The 16,539-nt window shown below is 39.8% G+C and overlaps 1 protein-coding gene across 1 annotated transcript; it reads right to left on the bottom strand.

The window, feature by feature from the left end:
• Positions 1-5,667: 5,667 nt before the first annotated feature.
• LOC116758492 (high affinity immunoglobulin epsilon receptor subunit beta-like) lies at positions 5,668-15,888 on the bottom strand. Its single transcript, XM_032641348.1, has 7 exons — positions 15,751-15,888; positions 14,270-14,393; positions 13,599-13,733; positions 11,508-11,564; positions 10,826-10,981; positions 10,377-10,475; positions 5,668-9,518 (listed from the first exon to the last, which is right to left on the bottom strand). Exons 1-7 carry the CDS (start codon positions 15,810-15,812, stop codon positions 9,420-9,422), a joined length of 732 nt encoding a protein of 243 aa, XP_032497239.1. The 5' UTR covers positions 15,813-15,888; the 3' UTR covers positions 5,668-9,419.
• Positions 15,889-16,539: the final 651 nt, after the last annotated feature.

Here is a 16,539-nt window from a genome sequence, read left to right as displayed (position 1 = left end):
ACAAAGCTACAGTAATCAAGACAGTATGGTACTGGCACAAAAACAGAAATATAGATCAATGGAACAGGATAGAAATCCCAGAGGTGAACCCACACATATATGGTCACCTTATTTTTGATAAAGGAGGCAAGAATATACAATGGAGAAAAGCCAGCCTCTTCAATAAGTGTTGCTGGGAAAACTGGACAACTACATGTAAAAGAATGAAATTAGAGCACTCCCTAACATCATACACAAAAATAAACTCAAAATGGATTAGAAACCTAAATGTAAGGCCAGACACTATAAAATTCTTAGAGGAAAATATAGGCAGAACACTCTATGACATAAATAATAGCAAGATCCTTTTTGACCCACCTCCTAGAGAAATGGAAATAAAAACAAAAATAAACAAATGGGACCTAATGAAACTTCAAAGCTTTTGCACAGAAAAGAAACCATAAACAAGACGAAAAGACAACCCTCAGAATGGGAGAAAATATTTGCAAATAAGCAACTGATAAAGGATTAATCTCCAAAATATACAAGCAGCTCATGCAGCTCAATATCAAAAAAACAACCCAATCCAAAAATGGGCAGAGAAATAGACATTTCTCCAAGGAAGATGTACAGATTGCCAACAAACACATGAAAGGATGCTCAACATCACTAATCATTAGAGAAATGCAAATCAAAGCTACAATGAGATACCACCTCATACCAGTCAGAATGACCATCATCAAAAGATCTACAAACAATGCTGGAGAGCGTATGGAGGAAAGGGAACCCTCTTGCACTGTTGGTGGGGAATGTAGATTGATACAGCCACCATGAGGAACAGTATGGAGGTTCCTTTAAAAACTAAAAATAGAACTATCATATGACCCAGCAATCCCACTACAGGGTATATACCCTGAGAAAACCATAATTCAAATGAGTCATGTACCACAATGTTCGTTGCAGCTCTGTTTGCAATAGCCAGGACATGGAAGCAACCTGAGTGTCCATTCCTCTAGAATAGAAAGATGCAAAAGGCTGGGAGTAAAAAGTTTCAAATCATATTTAAGATAAAGGACTTGTATGCAAGTATATAAAGACCTCTCAAAGCGCCATAATCAGAAAGCAAACAATTCAGTCTAAAAGAAATCAAAAGATTTGAACAGATACGTCACCAAATGATGACATGAAAAGAAGCTCAAAATCATTAGTCACTGGGTAAATACAAATTAAAATCACAGTGTGGTAATACTTCACATCTATTAGCATGGTAAAATTTTAAAGACTGGCCATACCAGGTGCTGGCATTGATGTTGGGAAATGGGATCTTTCATACACTGCTGGTGGAAATGTAAAATGGTACAATCACTTTGGAAACCATCTGGCAGGTTCTTAAATGTCAAACATCTTCCATATGACTCAGCCTTTTCACTTTAAGTGGAAAGGAATTTACCTAAGAGAAATTAAAGCTTGTATCCCTATAAAGACTTGAACATGAATGTTCATAATAGTTTAATTTGTCAGAGCCCAAACTTGGAGGCAGTCCAAATGCCCATCAATAGGCAAACTGATAAACAAATTGTGGTACATCCATACAATGGAATACTACTACCCTGTACACACAAAAACATGGATGAGCACCAAGATAAGTTTGCTGGGTGAAATCCAAATAAAAAAGCCAAAAAAAAAAGCCAAATAAAAAAGAGTACATAATTATTATAAGAGACTGCATATCTTACTACATTATGACTGGAAAAGGAAGAAAGGCAAGAAAGATAAGGTTGTTTTGCAGAGACGTTCTCCTTTCTACAAAACTCTATGAGGTCACCTTCTCCTACACTGGAAATGGAATCATCTTCAACACCATCGGTGGTAACATACAGAACCAATATTTAACAATAACCAAGAATAAAAATTTGATATTTAGCGACTAATCTCCGAGATGTAAAAGTTGGGCCTGACATTAGGTATAGCACTATAGATCCACAAATATAGTTGAACACTTTCACAAAGACATGGAAGAAAGGCAACATTGAACCTATAGCTTGTATTTGTACTTCCACACATACTAAACCCCTCAATTTTAGTTTTGGAGAGTCATCTCTGGGGACAGACATCTGCTTCCACCCTAGCACCCTGTTCCATTCTAAATCTCCTTCTTCCTGATAAAAGGGAACATAAATTAGTCAGTAGAAAGAAAAGACGATGGTAGTCAAAAGGTATAAACCTCCAGTTATGAGATAAATAAATACCAGGGATGTAATGCACAACATGATAAATACAATGAACGCTGCTGAATGTTACGTACGAAAGTTGTGACCAGAGCAAATCCTCAGAGTTCTCATCACAAGGAAAAGCTTTTTTTATTCCTTTAATTTTGTATCTATACAAGATGATGGATGCTCGCTAAACTTATTATGGTACTCATCTCATGATGTATGTAAGTTGAACTATTACTGTATGTTGTACACTTTAATCTTATACAGGGCTGTATGTCAATTATATCTTAATAAAACTGGAAGAAAAAGAAATCTTCAACTCCAGAGTTTCTGTTAGGATCTTTTTTTATGATTTCTATCTCTTTGTTCAATAACTCTTTTTGTTCATGAATTGTTTCCCTGATTTCTTTAAATTATTTTTCTGTTTCCTTGTACCTCCTTGAATTTCCTCAAAACAGCTATTTTGAATTCTTTATCAGCTAAATCACAAACTTTCATGCCTTTGAATTCGGCTGTTAGAGGATTCTTGTCATCTTCTGGTGGTAGCGTATTTCCTTGATTCTTCATGTACCTTGGAGTTTGTGTTGCTGTTTTCTCATTTGAATCAGCAGACACCTCCTCAAATCTCTACTTGTCTTCCAGAGAGAGATACTGTTTTCTTGGTTCTGCTTATAGCTGGTATTTCCTCCAACCTCGTATGGATACCTGCTCCACACTTCTTACTCCTTGTGGCAAAATTCTGAAACTTCTGTCTTCTCTGGTTGTTACAACTCACCAAACTGGCTACTGGAAACCTCCCTTGTGTTTTTTCAGTATCAGGGTCTCCCTTGTCCACAGACCCTGACCTGTTTGAGAAGACTGTTTACTGGGGCTCTCTTGCTGCTGCACACAGTGTTGGGGAATGGGTGGATTTAGCACTTGGGGCATTGGGGTTACCCACGGGCCAAGTGGGGAACCTCAGAAGAGGTTCTCCCAGCAGTGTGAGCGGGCTTCCTGCTGAGTCTAAGAGGCAGTCAGCAGGAACCATGTTCCTTTAATGCCCTTTGATATTCTTATCTATCTCTTTCCTGATCTCTTCTTTCTCCCAGCTATGGAGGTCCTGCCTTCATACTCAGGGTGCTGCAGGAGAGAAACAGGTTTCTCCAGCAGCATCCCCCATAGCTGTGGTAGTTGGGAACTCACTCACTGCTCTCTCTTTTTCCTGAGGGGAGAAGCCATCACTGACTACTTCATCCCCATGCTGTGCCACCGCCAGGAAGGGGCACCACTAGCAAAGTTTCTCTTGCCCTCTTCAATGTGTCCAGTTCTTTTTTTTTTTCTCTAGTGGAAAGCTGGACTCTCTCCTTGGGGAGGCTGGACTTCTACAAAGCCTCTCTCATCTATGGATGTCTTTCCAAGTCAGCCCTCTTTTGCTTTTTGCCTGCTGGGGCTGAGAGGGGCTGTGGCCAGTTAACAAACTCCTGCTAGCTCCACAGCCCCTACCAAGCTCAGTCTGCCTAACGTCTGATGCATGGTTGGGTGGGTGAGACTCCTGGGTCCCTTGGTGTATGGTGCTGAATCCCATAACTCCCACAGAGGTACTTTTGTTCATGGATGGATTCAGAATTCGCTGTTTAAAAGCGGGGACCAAAGGAGGGCTGTCTTATGCTGCCATGATGCTGGTGTCACTCCAACGCTCATGTTTTCTATAGCAGGAAAGAATGACCAATCCCTTGGAAGATAAGACTCACTTATTACACACTTCCCCTAACTAAGCGAGGTAGTAGAGCCAAGTGGAAATAACATGGATACGAAAGACAAACTGGCCTGGATCTAAACCCCAGTTCTGTGATCTACTGACTAAACAACCATGGGCAACTTGGTTTTATCCTTGTTGTGTAGAGAAGCTTACGGCTTTAAAAAAAGAGATATTTGCTTACCTCAAAAGTTTGTTTTATAGATTAAGATGAAGTAACACCAGTTAGGCTTCCAGCAGAAGTCAAGACATAACAGAAGTTCAATTAAATCTTAGCTTTATTCTCTTTCTTATGCTCTCATAAGATTTAGAATTCCAGTTCAGCTTTTTAATTTAATTGTTAATTTCCCATGGTGACTCCCCATCCTAGAAGTATTCTTCCTCTATGTTCTAATACAATCTTCTATTTGCCAAGTGAAACTTTCTCTATATATATTTGAATATGAACTCCTAAAAGGCAGGATTCACAGCATATTCATAGCTTCCTTCCATAACCACCATAACCATAATTGTCCCATAACCACTTCCTCCAACCAGGAATAACAAGGTATTGGTACATCTTGTCAAGGGCCCCTGAGGAGCTGGGGTAGGTTCAGGATTAGGCGTCAATATTTATGCATGCAAAAATATGTCCCATACACCAGTCTAGGCACTGGCTACACGATCTATGAGCATGTATAGTACATTTGAAGTAATTATAGTTAATATAATCATTTAAGAGATAAGAAAAATGAACTGAGATAAAATTTAAAGGGTTATCCAAGATCATAGAGCTAGTATCTAATGTAGCTTCTACAATTTGCTTCTGGGTATATTACGTTCCACATTCACATTCTAAACGATCCCTGCCCCGCAATGTTGTTCAACACAACCCTATGCAGGGGGTCCCAGATGAAAGTTGTTTAGGAGACGTAAGTTGAGCCCACTTAACTGTTTGTGGAGTGAGCAGAGGTCTTCCAGTGATGGGAAATACTCATGAAACACAGATGGTGACTACCAGTGGCCTCTCACACCCTTGTACATATAAATTTACTTCAACACTCTAAACCAGGCTGAAATTATGAATATGGTACCCTGTTTTATTAGAATTTTTTGTAAGTAGAGCCATACCTCATAGAATGGGAATTATTTGGGAATGTTTTTTTCTGAGACAGTTTTTAGAAAGAGACCTTTGATTAGCTTTTGTCAGGAGAGTCTAGAATGAATGTTATTGTCCCAGATGTCTTGCTGGACCATACATCAAATAGCATCAAATAACTGATTGCTGTTGCTATCCCAGTCACAAACCTAGTAATTGTGATTGCCGACAGTCTTAAGTATCTAAAAGCAGGGAATATGGAAGCAGGAAGTTCAGCTGGGATTTTTTTGTTCCAAACTGCTCATTTTCAGATGGAAAAACTGAGGTCCTCCAAGGGAAAAGACAGTCCCAAGTTCACATAGCATAACAAATAAATCAGAGTCAGGGCTAACTTGTAAAATGTGACTTATGGTCCAGGTTCCTTTCAACTTTATCCTACCATTTATTGACGAGATGGCTGATGATTCTTTTTACAAGCTCTTTTCTGTCTGTGGGGTTGTTTATAGATTATCCCATTTGATAAAGCATTGTTTAAAAGGAGGACTCCAGAAACTGTTCTTGGTCCTTAGCATCACTGAACTGATGCTTTGATTCCCAATTATCCTTGATCAGTCCCCCACCCTCGTGTACACACGTGCACACAGAGAAGAAATCAAGTGAAATGAGTCTGATTTATTGAACAAATACCAGTGACTGAGGATACACCAAGGAGGTCATAAGTATACTAACAATACACGATAATACATTGAGTCATGGGGTAAAGTGATTATGAAGCAGGATCTTATGGCTGGATGAATATGTGTGCATTAGGCAGTCTTCATGGAGAAGATAACCTTTAGGTTGACATTTTTAAAAAGATAATTTGGGGCACTAACGATGTGAAGAGCATGCTATTTGTGTTCTCAGTGTGTGCCTGAAGTGAGCATGTGATAAAAAGCGGGCAGGGGCAGAACAATCGTCAGAATGGTCTTGAGACCAAAACTGTGTGACGTATATAGAAATACAGTCAAAGATGTGGTTAAAACATTAATTGAGTCGGGGAAAGAATGGTGTAAAATATCACACAGTATGAAGATAGACTGGATTCACTTCTAGAGGTCCTGGTGGGCCAGGTTTAGGAGTGTGGATTCGAGTACATATGCCATGAAAGTGATGTGATTGTAGATGATCAAGTATGGTGATACAGCTGTGCAGTGAAAGGGTATATTTTTATGCTGCTGTCAAGTTTGGAGAAACAAAATTTTAATTTCAGAAAAATGAAAGTAGAAAACCCAGGGTCCTGAGGTCAGAAAAACATGACAATTCACTTAAGTCATTGGTTGTGTGGTTAGGTGATCACTTTCATAATCTGGGGAAATTAACATCTACTTATCACTTTTTAATTTTGGCATCCCAAGTAAATTAAATGTACTTAATTATTTTAGTAATTAATCTGTGAATAATACCCCCAGCTGATTTTTTTCAGTCCCTCCACAGGACTCTTTTACATAGGCTAAAGGTGTGAACTACTTTTTCCTTCTCTTAAAAATAAAAATAACAACAACAACAAAATCATTTGGCTGAACTTAATTTTTCTTCGTTATCTTCTATTCACAGTCTCCTCTCTTTATTTGTTACATCACACATACCACCATTCTCTCTCTCTAAATACCTCTGCAAATATTTTATTCATCTACTCATCACCATAACCCTGTTTTGAATTTCTCTGCACCTTTTGCACTCATTCACTACTGCTATTTCTTTGCCCAATTTCTACATCTTAACTGGATTTGATTTATCACTATAGACTTTCCTCTTACCCAAGTCAGCAGATACCGTCTCTGATGATTATTTATTCTCTGTTGTCTAACCTCTCTCTGCTTTGGGCTACCTGCTATCTACTGTTTCACAGTGCATTTTTCTGTCTAATTCCCTTATATTCTACCTTAGATATTTTCTCTCCTTTTCCCCTCTGATTCCAGGCATGTACAGGTTAACTTGGCTTTACTTTTATCTCAAAATAATTCCCTTAGAATGTTAATCTGCTTCATTTAATAATGATCTCTCTTATAACAACACTAAATCTCTATTACCAAATTCCATCTTTACCAGCACTCTACATTGGATACCACCAGGCACTCTTTAGTTGCATTTGTCTTTGGTCTCCTAAAAAGGACAGTCTAAAACTGAACTTAATCTGGGTCTGTCTGTACACCTCACTTATTAATTCATATTTCTCACTTCCTATCATTTCTTTCAACATTACCCGTTGTTCTCTGATCGACTTAAACACATAATGTGTTAATTGACCAGTTGCTTCTCTAACTTTATCCTTTAATTCAGCTTGTTAGCAAGAAGACCAATTACTCTTTCTCTCCATGTTTTGGACACAATCATTTCTCTCCATTTCCACTGACTTCATTTTAGCTCATGTCTTCGTTAATTTATTCTTCTTTCAAGTTCTTCATTAAGTGATCTCTCCATTACGGTTTCCATCTCCAGATACTGAGTAACTTAATAAAACCCCCTGCTGCTTATTCATGAATCTGCAAACACTACTGAACAATATGGTGTCCGTGAATGTGTTGCTGATTCATGCAACATACAGATTTTTATGAGACTTTTTGCCTTTGAAAAAATATATTATCATTGAGGGGACATAAAATATTTGCATATAGAAAGTTTAATATAGAGTATAAGGGGTGTGTGTATTCGATTAGAAAAACTTATCTTCTAGAGAGAGGAGCAATCAACTAGAAAAACTTAAAGAATCAGGTGAGATTTAAGATAAGCATTACAGAAAGAAGAACTTCAAGCAAGCACAAAAGGGAAGGAGGCAGAACATTTGAAGCTAGGATGTTGACATGAGGTGGTCAAGCACAAAGCATATTAAAGAGAAAGTGAAGTGGGTTTAGAAAGTGGAGACTTTAAGACAGGTTATGGTTACCAGCGGGGAAGGGTGGGGGAGAAGCATAGATTGGGAGTTTGGGATTGACCTGTACACACTGCTATATTTAAAATAGATAACCAACAAGGACCTATTGTAAATAATAATAATAATAATAACATATGGAGGACACAATTATTTCAAAGGTAATGACATACTTTTTTTCATATAGAATGGGTTAAATTTTTGTTGTTGTTTAACATAGCTGATTTCATTGAGCAAATGTGGCTTTGTTTTCACTGACTACTCTTGACATATTTGGCTCTTAGGATTAAATTTTTGTTTAAAAAAATAGTGGAGCCTTTCAGATCAAATGGACTTAAATTTTATATCATTAGCGAGTACAAAGATTTGTAGATTGCTTTATGTATATAAGAATTAATTGATTTATTAATAATTTCTTTCTCTTTTAGAGCACTTTTAATTTATACTGTGTGTGTGTGTGTGTGTGTGTGTGTTTCCACACACACTTTTAGCACTGGCAGGTAAATTATTCCTAATATGTTAATTTTACTGATGAGAAAACCCAGATTAAGTAAAAGGTTAAATGATTTGCCACAACTCACTCAACTAATAAGCAATAGGCCTGGGATTCCAATGCAGACTCCCTGCGCTTTATAAATCAGTGATCCTTCTAACATACCACGTTGTTTTGTCCATATAAGACCAAACACAAGCAGGAAGCATCCATTGCTAACCTGATGCGGCTCCACCAAAATGTTTAATACATACCTGAAGAATCTCTATTCAAACCGCCATCTGACTGTCCTACTAACTCTATTCTTAATATAGGTCAATTAGGTCTTCTTATCACCTCCAAATTCCCTTCAGAATCATTTCTTTCTCCTTTTCTCCCCTACCTCTGTCTTGACCTGGTGATATACCCTCCCTGAATATTCACCCCTACACTCCATAAATTCACACTGAGCACCCACTATGGATAAAATACTGGGATACACAAAGTGAAAGAGACAGACATGAAAAACTTTACTTAGCTGGTTCTCAGTTTATGTTTGCTGAGTGGACTTTGCCCTCAAGGTGCTTATAAGCCCGTAGGGGTGGGGGGCATCTATCACAGACAGCTGCAGCTCTTGTAAACTCGAAAAGGGGCTAAGAGACAAATATTACCAAACTGTTAAGTTTAACTCCACTCTCAACCAGCCTTCCTCTTGTTTTCTCTATTTGCACAGTTCTAGGCACAGAGTAAATGCTTATTTTTCTTGTTTTCTGTTGACGTCCCAGAAGGGATGGGTGTGAAACAGCCACAGAAAACAAGAAAAATAGGAGTCTTTCGTATTTACAAATGGAGGGGGATTTAAGTGAATGGAAACAACAAAAATAGAATTTTGTCATCTGGAGAATAAATCATAATGTAAAATTGGCAGGTCACAGAAAGAATTGAAATTTTGCCAGTAGTCCCTTAAACAAAGACCTTGGCTTTCTAGATCCTTTGCTATGAATCAGAATGTTCTGGAGTCACGATTCTTACGAATCAGTGGGAGAAGTTGCCTCCCCTCTATCTTCCAACTCACTGTAAATTGGTGCATAGATGTTTACTTCTTCATAAAGACGATCTTCTGGAATCTGATGAGGGAAAAAATCATTATCAATCACCAAGAACTTCCTGCCACGAGAAGACTTTCTTAAGAGGCATATCTCATCTCCTTTTGCCTTTCTGAATCTCACCATCTCCCATTACACTGTAATTAATACCTCCATCTCTAACAAACCAAGCCAGATTGTCTGGCCAAGTGGGCTCAGAAGAAACTGTCAGTCATTGAGAAGTTGGTGAGAAGATTCTGTGTCTGAACTTTGGTATATCTCTTGTCTTATCTCTGGAGGAAAGTGATCAGAAAAGGCAGCCAGACTTGAATGCTTCAGGCAAGTGGACAGATGGAGAGAGCATGTTTTATCTGGAAGATCTGAGTAAATGTATGTGCATCAGGTATTGGTAAGTCTTTTTCATACATCAAAGGTGTAAAATGCGTAAGACAAGTGGAAATGCAGTTGGTAGTCACGGATTAGGGAGGAGACAAGCTTGAGGTTTCAGAGCAAGTGGGAAGGTGAAAGCCAAGAAAAAAGAGAGCAGGAACAAATAGAACTATTCTGGGAAAGCAAATGAGCCCAGATACCTGAGTGTCTCCACCACTTGCTACCTGTGTATTCATCTCTCATGCTCATCAACTTCAAAGCATGTGCATTTTCTGAAATGATGAAGATCCGATTTTCCTAAACTTCTCAGTTGCAGGGACGTACCATGAGATTTGTGAGTGGAAAACTTGATTCAGAACTTGAGATTTGGAAATCAAAGTGCTGAAACTTGGAGAAACGGAATGCTGAAACTGGAAGAAATGTCGCAGGAAACCCAGGCCATGCTTTTAAGCAACAAAGCTCGAATTCTTTAGCTTATTGTTTAGGATTTAATCTCAGGCCTCTGCCTACCTTATTTCCTTCAGTTACTTCTCCAATCCCATAGACGGTGAGTGACACAGCACTGCAAAACCCCAGAATGGTGAGAAACAGGATCATTGCCACAATTTCCTGTTGAATAACAACCAGAAAGACAATTAGAGTGACAAGGTAGGTGTCCCAGAAGTACATTCCCTTACAGCAACCCTTGTTTTCATGACCGCCCACCCTCAAGACCAGTCCCTATAAGATGACACGTGGGAAAACCAGGAGATGGTTACTCAAAGCAGATGACTCCACCCTTGCAGAAATCAGCTCAGGGGGCAGGGGAAGGAGGCCGGTACATCTCTGGGTATGAGCCTCCGGAACACTGCATTATGCGATTGAGGATGCAAGAAAGGATTGTGTTCATGGAAAGGAAGAGAAGGCGTCTTACTGAGATTAAGACCCAGAATCTCAGTCTTCCCGCAAGAAATACATACAATGGAAATAGAAGCCACAAAGCAGAAGTCGTTCTCATAAATATCCCAGCAACGGGAGATATAAGCTGAGCTGTTCTTTAGGTTAGTGATCAGGGTGATGATTCCTATTCCTCCAGCTATGCTGCTGACAGTGTTTGCCCCCAGACTTCCTCGTATCTGATGACAAAGAACAACATTTAGACTTGGTCCTGCACCTGCCACAGTATTCAATAAACCTATCTGCATTTCAGGGCTGGATATATCCAATAAACTCTGCATTTGCTTAAAATATAGATGAAAAAGGGAAATCTTGAAAATGTACTTGTGTAATAAGGACCTATAACTTTCTTGCTAGGACTGCATTCGGGAAAAGCCACGTGGATACTCATAGCCTCTCCTCAAATAGACTCCTTCATTGGAGACGAGTCCTCTATTTCATCACAGGACTAGATTATGAGGACAGAGAAGGTGTGAGGTTATTTTTTCAGCAAGTGTCAGAGTAGTTACATTTATTGTTTTTAAATGATACAATTGGCATTCTAATGATTTTATTTTTAGTGATTACATGAAATACCAAGTAGATTGGAAAAACATCGCATATCCACATTTGCTCATAAGAGATGGCGACATATCTTTTTCAAGACTCTCAAAATTAGGTTTTTCTTACCTTCTCAAGGATGGACAAAGACAGAATGCAACTCACCAGATATGTTGCATGTTTCTTTTCAGACATAACTGACAAAAATCCAGAAATGGCAAACTGTTCAAAAGGGAGGAGGAAAGAAAAAATAGCACAGTGAGTCTCTGTTCTTGTCTGTGTCCCTTTCACCCCCATCCTCCAAACAGAAGGTAAAGTTGTGGGTATTCTATAAAGCTCTCCTTTACTTTTATTTTTTTTTTTTTTTTTTTTTTTTTTTGGCGGTACGCGGGCCTCTCACTGTCGCGGCCTCTCCCGTTGCGGAGCACAGGCTCCGGACGCGCAGGCCCAGCGGCCATGGCTCACGGGCCCAGCCGCTCCGCGGCACGTGGGATCCTCCCGGACCGGGGCACGAACCCGCGTCCCCTGCATCGGCAGGCGGACTCTCAACCACTGCGCCACCAGGGAAGCCCCTCTCCTTTACTTTTAAATTTTATTATTTTATTTTTTATTTCCTAGAGAGAGCTTCTCAGAATTAAACGTACATATGAATTATATGAGAGTCTTGTTAAAATGCAAATTCTTACTCAGTCCTAGATGAGGCCTGAGATTCTTTATTTCTAGCAGGCTCCCAGGTGATGCCAACCCTGAACAGTCCATGGGTTACTATTAAATATTGCGAGTTCCAGCAGCCCTGGTGCATGGTTATATCACTACTCTAGTTTTTTTGTGATCATTTGCTTTCATGAGCAACTTGTGTGTTGTAGTTGTCAACTCCTTTGGGCCAGAAACATGTGTCTGTCTCCAGAGTCTGCCATGTATCGTATAGACATGTGGTAATTATGAAAATGCGTATGGTGAAAGATCTAGTGAAGGTATCCGCCAGTAGCACAAATTAAAGCAAAATTCCAAAGATTCAGATTGTGTGATGAGCTGAGAGACAGCTAATAAGCTGTTTGAAATGAAAAGACAGTAAGGAAGTTTCAAATAAAATATGGCAAAGGTTCAAGGAGAGTCTTGAACGAGTGACCAGAGACCTAAGTACTTAGCGGAGTGCCAAGCCAATGTGATTAGGGTTAAAATAATATATCCTTGTGAATGAAGTGTTGATACAAAAAACAGCATGGATTAATTGAAAATAATTATGCAAGTGCAAGAAGCCAGACAGTAGACAGAACGTGGTGTGTAATTCCGTTTATATAAAACTCTAGGAAATGCAAACCAATCTATAGTGACAAAAAACAAGGGATTGCTTAAGGATGGGAAGATAGGGCTTGAGGAAGGGAAGGGTTACCAAGGGAAACAAGGAAACTTTGGGCAGTTATGAGTATGTTCATTATATGGATGTGGTAAGGTTTTCACGTGTGTATACATGTGTCAAAATTTATCAAATTGTACACCTTAAAATGTGCCATTTATGGTATGTCAGTTGTACTTCAATAAAGCTATATATTTTTGTGAGCTCATTCAGCCGTCTAGTTTCTAAATAGTACAATGACTAAAAAAGATACAACGAGAAAGCACCTAAAAGAGTTTCTAAGGGGCTTCCCTGGTGGCGCAGTGGTTGAGAGTCCGCCTGCCGATGCAGGGGACAGGGGTTCCTGCCCCGGTCCGGGAAGATCCCACGTGCCGCGGAGCGGCTGGGCCCGTGAGCCATGGCCGCTGAGCCTGCGCGTCCGGAGCCTGTGCTCCGCGACGGGAGAGGCCACCACAGTGAGAGGCCCGCGTATCGCAGAAAAAAAAAAAGAGTTTCTAGGGCACAATAGAAGTTCCTCAGATGTCAGTCTTGTTCTCTTCACCTCAGCAATCTCTTGCCCCTCCCTTCACTAAGATAACTTTATTGATGGATAGCGTTAGGGAAATTTTTCTGAAATTGAGTTCTGAAAGTTTAGTTTCAATTTTTATTAGCTAAATGCCTCTTGGGTAATACGTTTAACTTTTATTAACCCCAGGTTTCTCATCTGATAAACATGTGTTAGCACATTCAACCCAAAGTGCTTCGTAAACTGCAAATATGTATGTATATTTACATATCTCCATATTAGAATATATTCATATATCCTAAATACTAGAATAAACAGTTGGTCAGATCTGATCTGAATAAAAGAAAAGCCATGTACAGTGTTATTTCAGAGACAATTTTAGACATATACTCACAAATACTGTTCCCCAGAATGGGTAGCCTGCTTTAAATGATGAAAAAAATTCTTCTTTAAATTCTGAATTATTGAACACGGAGCAGACGATTATTCCAAAGTAAAGGCATATCAAACTAATCAGAATTTGTGTTACCTGTAGAAAAATGCATAAGTTTTGTGAAATAAGAAGACGTTTTCCTAAGATTACATCAATTTCCTTATAATCAAGGGGAAATGTAAGAAATTGCTTTGGTGTCTTAGGCAGCCCTGAGAAAGTATCCAAATGCAATATTTTCCACTATCGTCTGGCCACTCTAAGAATTTATGTAGGCACGACTTAAGGCAGGAATAGCCAGTACATTTCTCCTGTGTCTTTATTTACATTCTCATGGTAGACATCAATAATGGCTCTTTCCATCTAAGAGAAGATAAAGATTAGAAATGCTTCACAGCATGATATTAATCAACTGGCAACTGACCAGAGTTGACAGATCCTATTTGTTATTCTTATCCTGGTCTTCATGAGGAAATGCTTCTTTTTACCCAACAGGGTGCAGTAAGTGTCAAGTTTTCGTCTACCAGGTATTTCACTCCTCTTGAGTCTGAGTAGGGAAACTATGTGGATGCCAACAAATACACTTCCTTAGAGCCAGTCTTTACTCTGGTTGTGATTAGAGGAGGCTCACTCACCCCCAGGAATTCCAGCTCCTTCTTCAAAAGAGTCAGCCACGTTTGGCGTGGTGGGGATGGGGCAGCTTTCTCCGGTAAGTTGTTATCATGGAGAGATACTATTGAAAGTTCAATTTCAGGCGCACTATGAAGTTTAAACAGAAATGCAGCCATGAGAAAATGCTCTAACTCCCTGTGCAAAGCTCTCAACTGACAGGGGAATTGTCCTTGTTTATGTTTCAAAACAATCCTGCAATGAAAATCTTCACTGTAAAGTACAAGAGATTCTGAGGCTCAGAGGGTCCAAGTTAGTGGCCAGGATTACTGTCTCATCAATGATTAGATGGAACAAAAGGGAAAAAAAACAAAAACAAAAGCCCCAGGCCAAGTCTTATTCTTTTTTTTTCGGTGCACGGACCTCTCACTGCTGTGGCCTCTCCCATTGCGGAGCACAGGCTCCGGACGCGCAGGCTCAGCGGCCACGGCCCACGGGCCCAGCCGCTCCGCGGCACGTGGGATCTTCCCGGACCGGGGCACGAACCCACGTCCCCTGCATCGGCAGGCGGGCCCTCAACCACTGCGCCACCAGGGAAGCCCCCAAGTCTTATTCTTAATCTAGAATTATTACCAGGTTCTTTCTCATTAATGTGTATTGATGCGTACAACTAAAAATAATCCAACAGACATGTTTACCTATGCATCTCTCAGTCTTTTTAACATAGAAATGTATCTGAAAATATTTTGTCAATGACACACTCAATTTCATGTGCATAAAGGAATGGTTTTGAAGGATTTGTTGATCTCTACTCCTGTTTTCATCCTCAGAGGAAGCTAACTGGAAATACTGTGTCTTCAGAGTCTACTCAATATTTTGCAATGATATTCAAGCCAATATTGATTCCCAAAGCTCTGTCTTTAGTTTCTCCTAAAACCTTTAAGAAGAAAGTCTTAACATGTGTTAACTTTTGGTATTCGAAGGAAAACTAGACTATGCACATCTCCACCAGATTTCACTCTGGGAACATTTCCCCTCTAAACAGTGGGGCAGGATCCCGCAGCTTGAGATTCACAAAGACTAACCAGAAAGAAGCCCGAGGTCATTTTGAAAACCTTCTGTCCCTTAACACACATCAGACACATAGGCAAGAGATCTCTACTGATAGTATGGGTTGGCCAAAAAGTTCATTCGATTTTTTCCCGTAATGTCGTACAGAAAATTGGCCAAACCAACACAAACTCCCCTACCCCATACCCAGAATAGGAACCTCTTTTGTTAGAAAACTTAAGTTGTTCCCAATTTAAAAGCTAAGTAAAAACCTTCTTCCCCATCAACCAGAGAGAACTAGTGAAAAAGTATAGCAAATAACTTCTTTATACACTGTATTTTAGTTAAACCTGATGGGTCCATGCCTATGTTCATGATTTGGCATCTCCCCAGCACTGTGACTGTCTCTGGTTCACTAAGTGACTGGAAATAGAAGAAAATAATAACCTGTACCTACCTTGTGGGCTCTTGTGGGTTTGGGAGAGCAAGATCTGTTCTTCTCGCAAGTTCTGTGTCCATTTTTTCATTAACTGAGCTATATGGTGGTGAAGAGCAGTGTTACAATGAGCCTTGGTGGGGTCCCTCTCACAGAGTCTCCGGATGGTCAGTTAAGATGGGTTGACTCATGACACTGATAACTATCTTCATGCTTAAGACATTGGTCAGAAAGATAATTTTCCTGGCTAAGATCAATAGGGCTTTTCTTGTTATAAGGAAGAGCCAAGTTGAGTGGGCTACTGAATAGGGATGAGAGTGAAATGGGGAAATTTGAGACTCCTGGAAGATAATTCTGCCTGAAACCAGCAGGATTTACAGAACCTAAAAATGAGTCGGTTTAGTGGGGACTGAGAAGGTGAGAGAGAACCGCGGGACATAAAGAGATTGGCTTCTCTCCTGGTGCTTTCTCTGCTTGTGACCTGGTTCAGCCACTCCTATGCCAGAAGTTCTCCAATTGTCCCTGGAAGACTTGGCTTCACACGTAATCTAAGGCTGAAGCACAGTTTGCAAGTATGAGTGTGTCTTAGTCTCTGAATCTCTGGATTTGTCCTTGACTTCAATATTTATTGTCTTTCTCTTTCTTCCTGTCTTTTGGACAGTGCTTATATATGGCTGTTTGTAGCAGATGGTCTCAGAAACTGGACAGGCAGAGTTCTAAGGCCTGGGAACCATTCCTGATAGTGTGAAAGCTAAGAAGTTTTCACACTGAAGACTCCGTTGTCTACTAAAAGGTTAGGTTGACTCTCTA

Source organism: Phocoena sinus, chromosome 8, assembly GCF_008692025.1.
Source record: "Phocoena sinus isolate mPhoSin1 chromosome 8, mPhoSin1.pri, whole genome shotgun sequence".
NCBI lineage: Eukaryota > Metazoa > Chordata > Mammalia > Artiodactyla > Phocoenidae > Phocoena > Phocoena sinus.
This window is presented reverse-complemented; position numbering and strand designations above follow the sequence as displayed.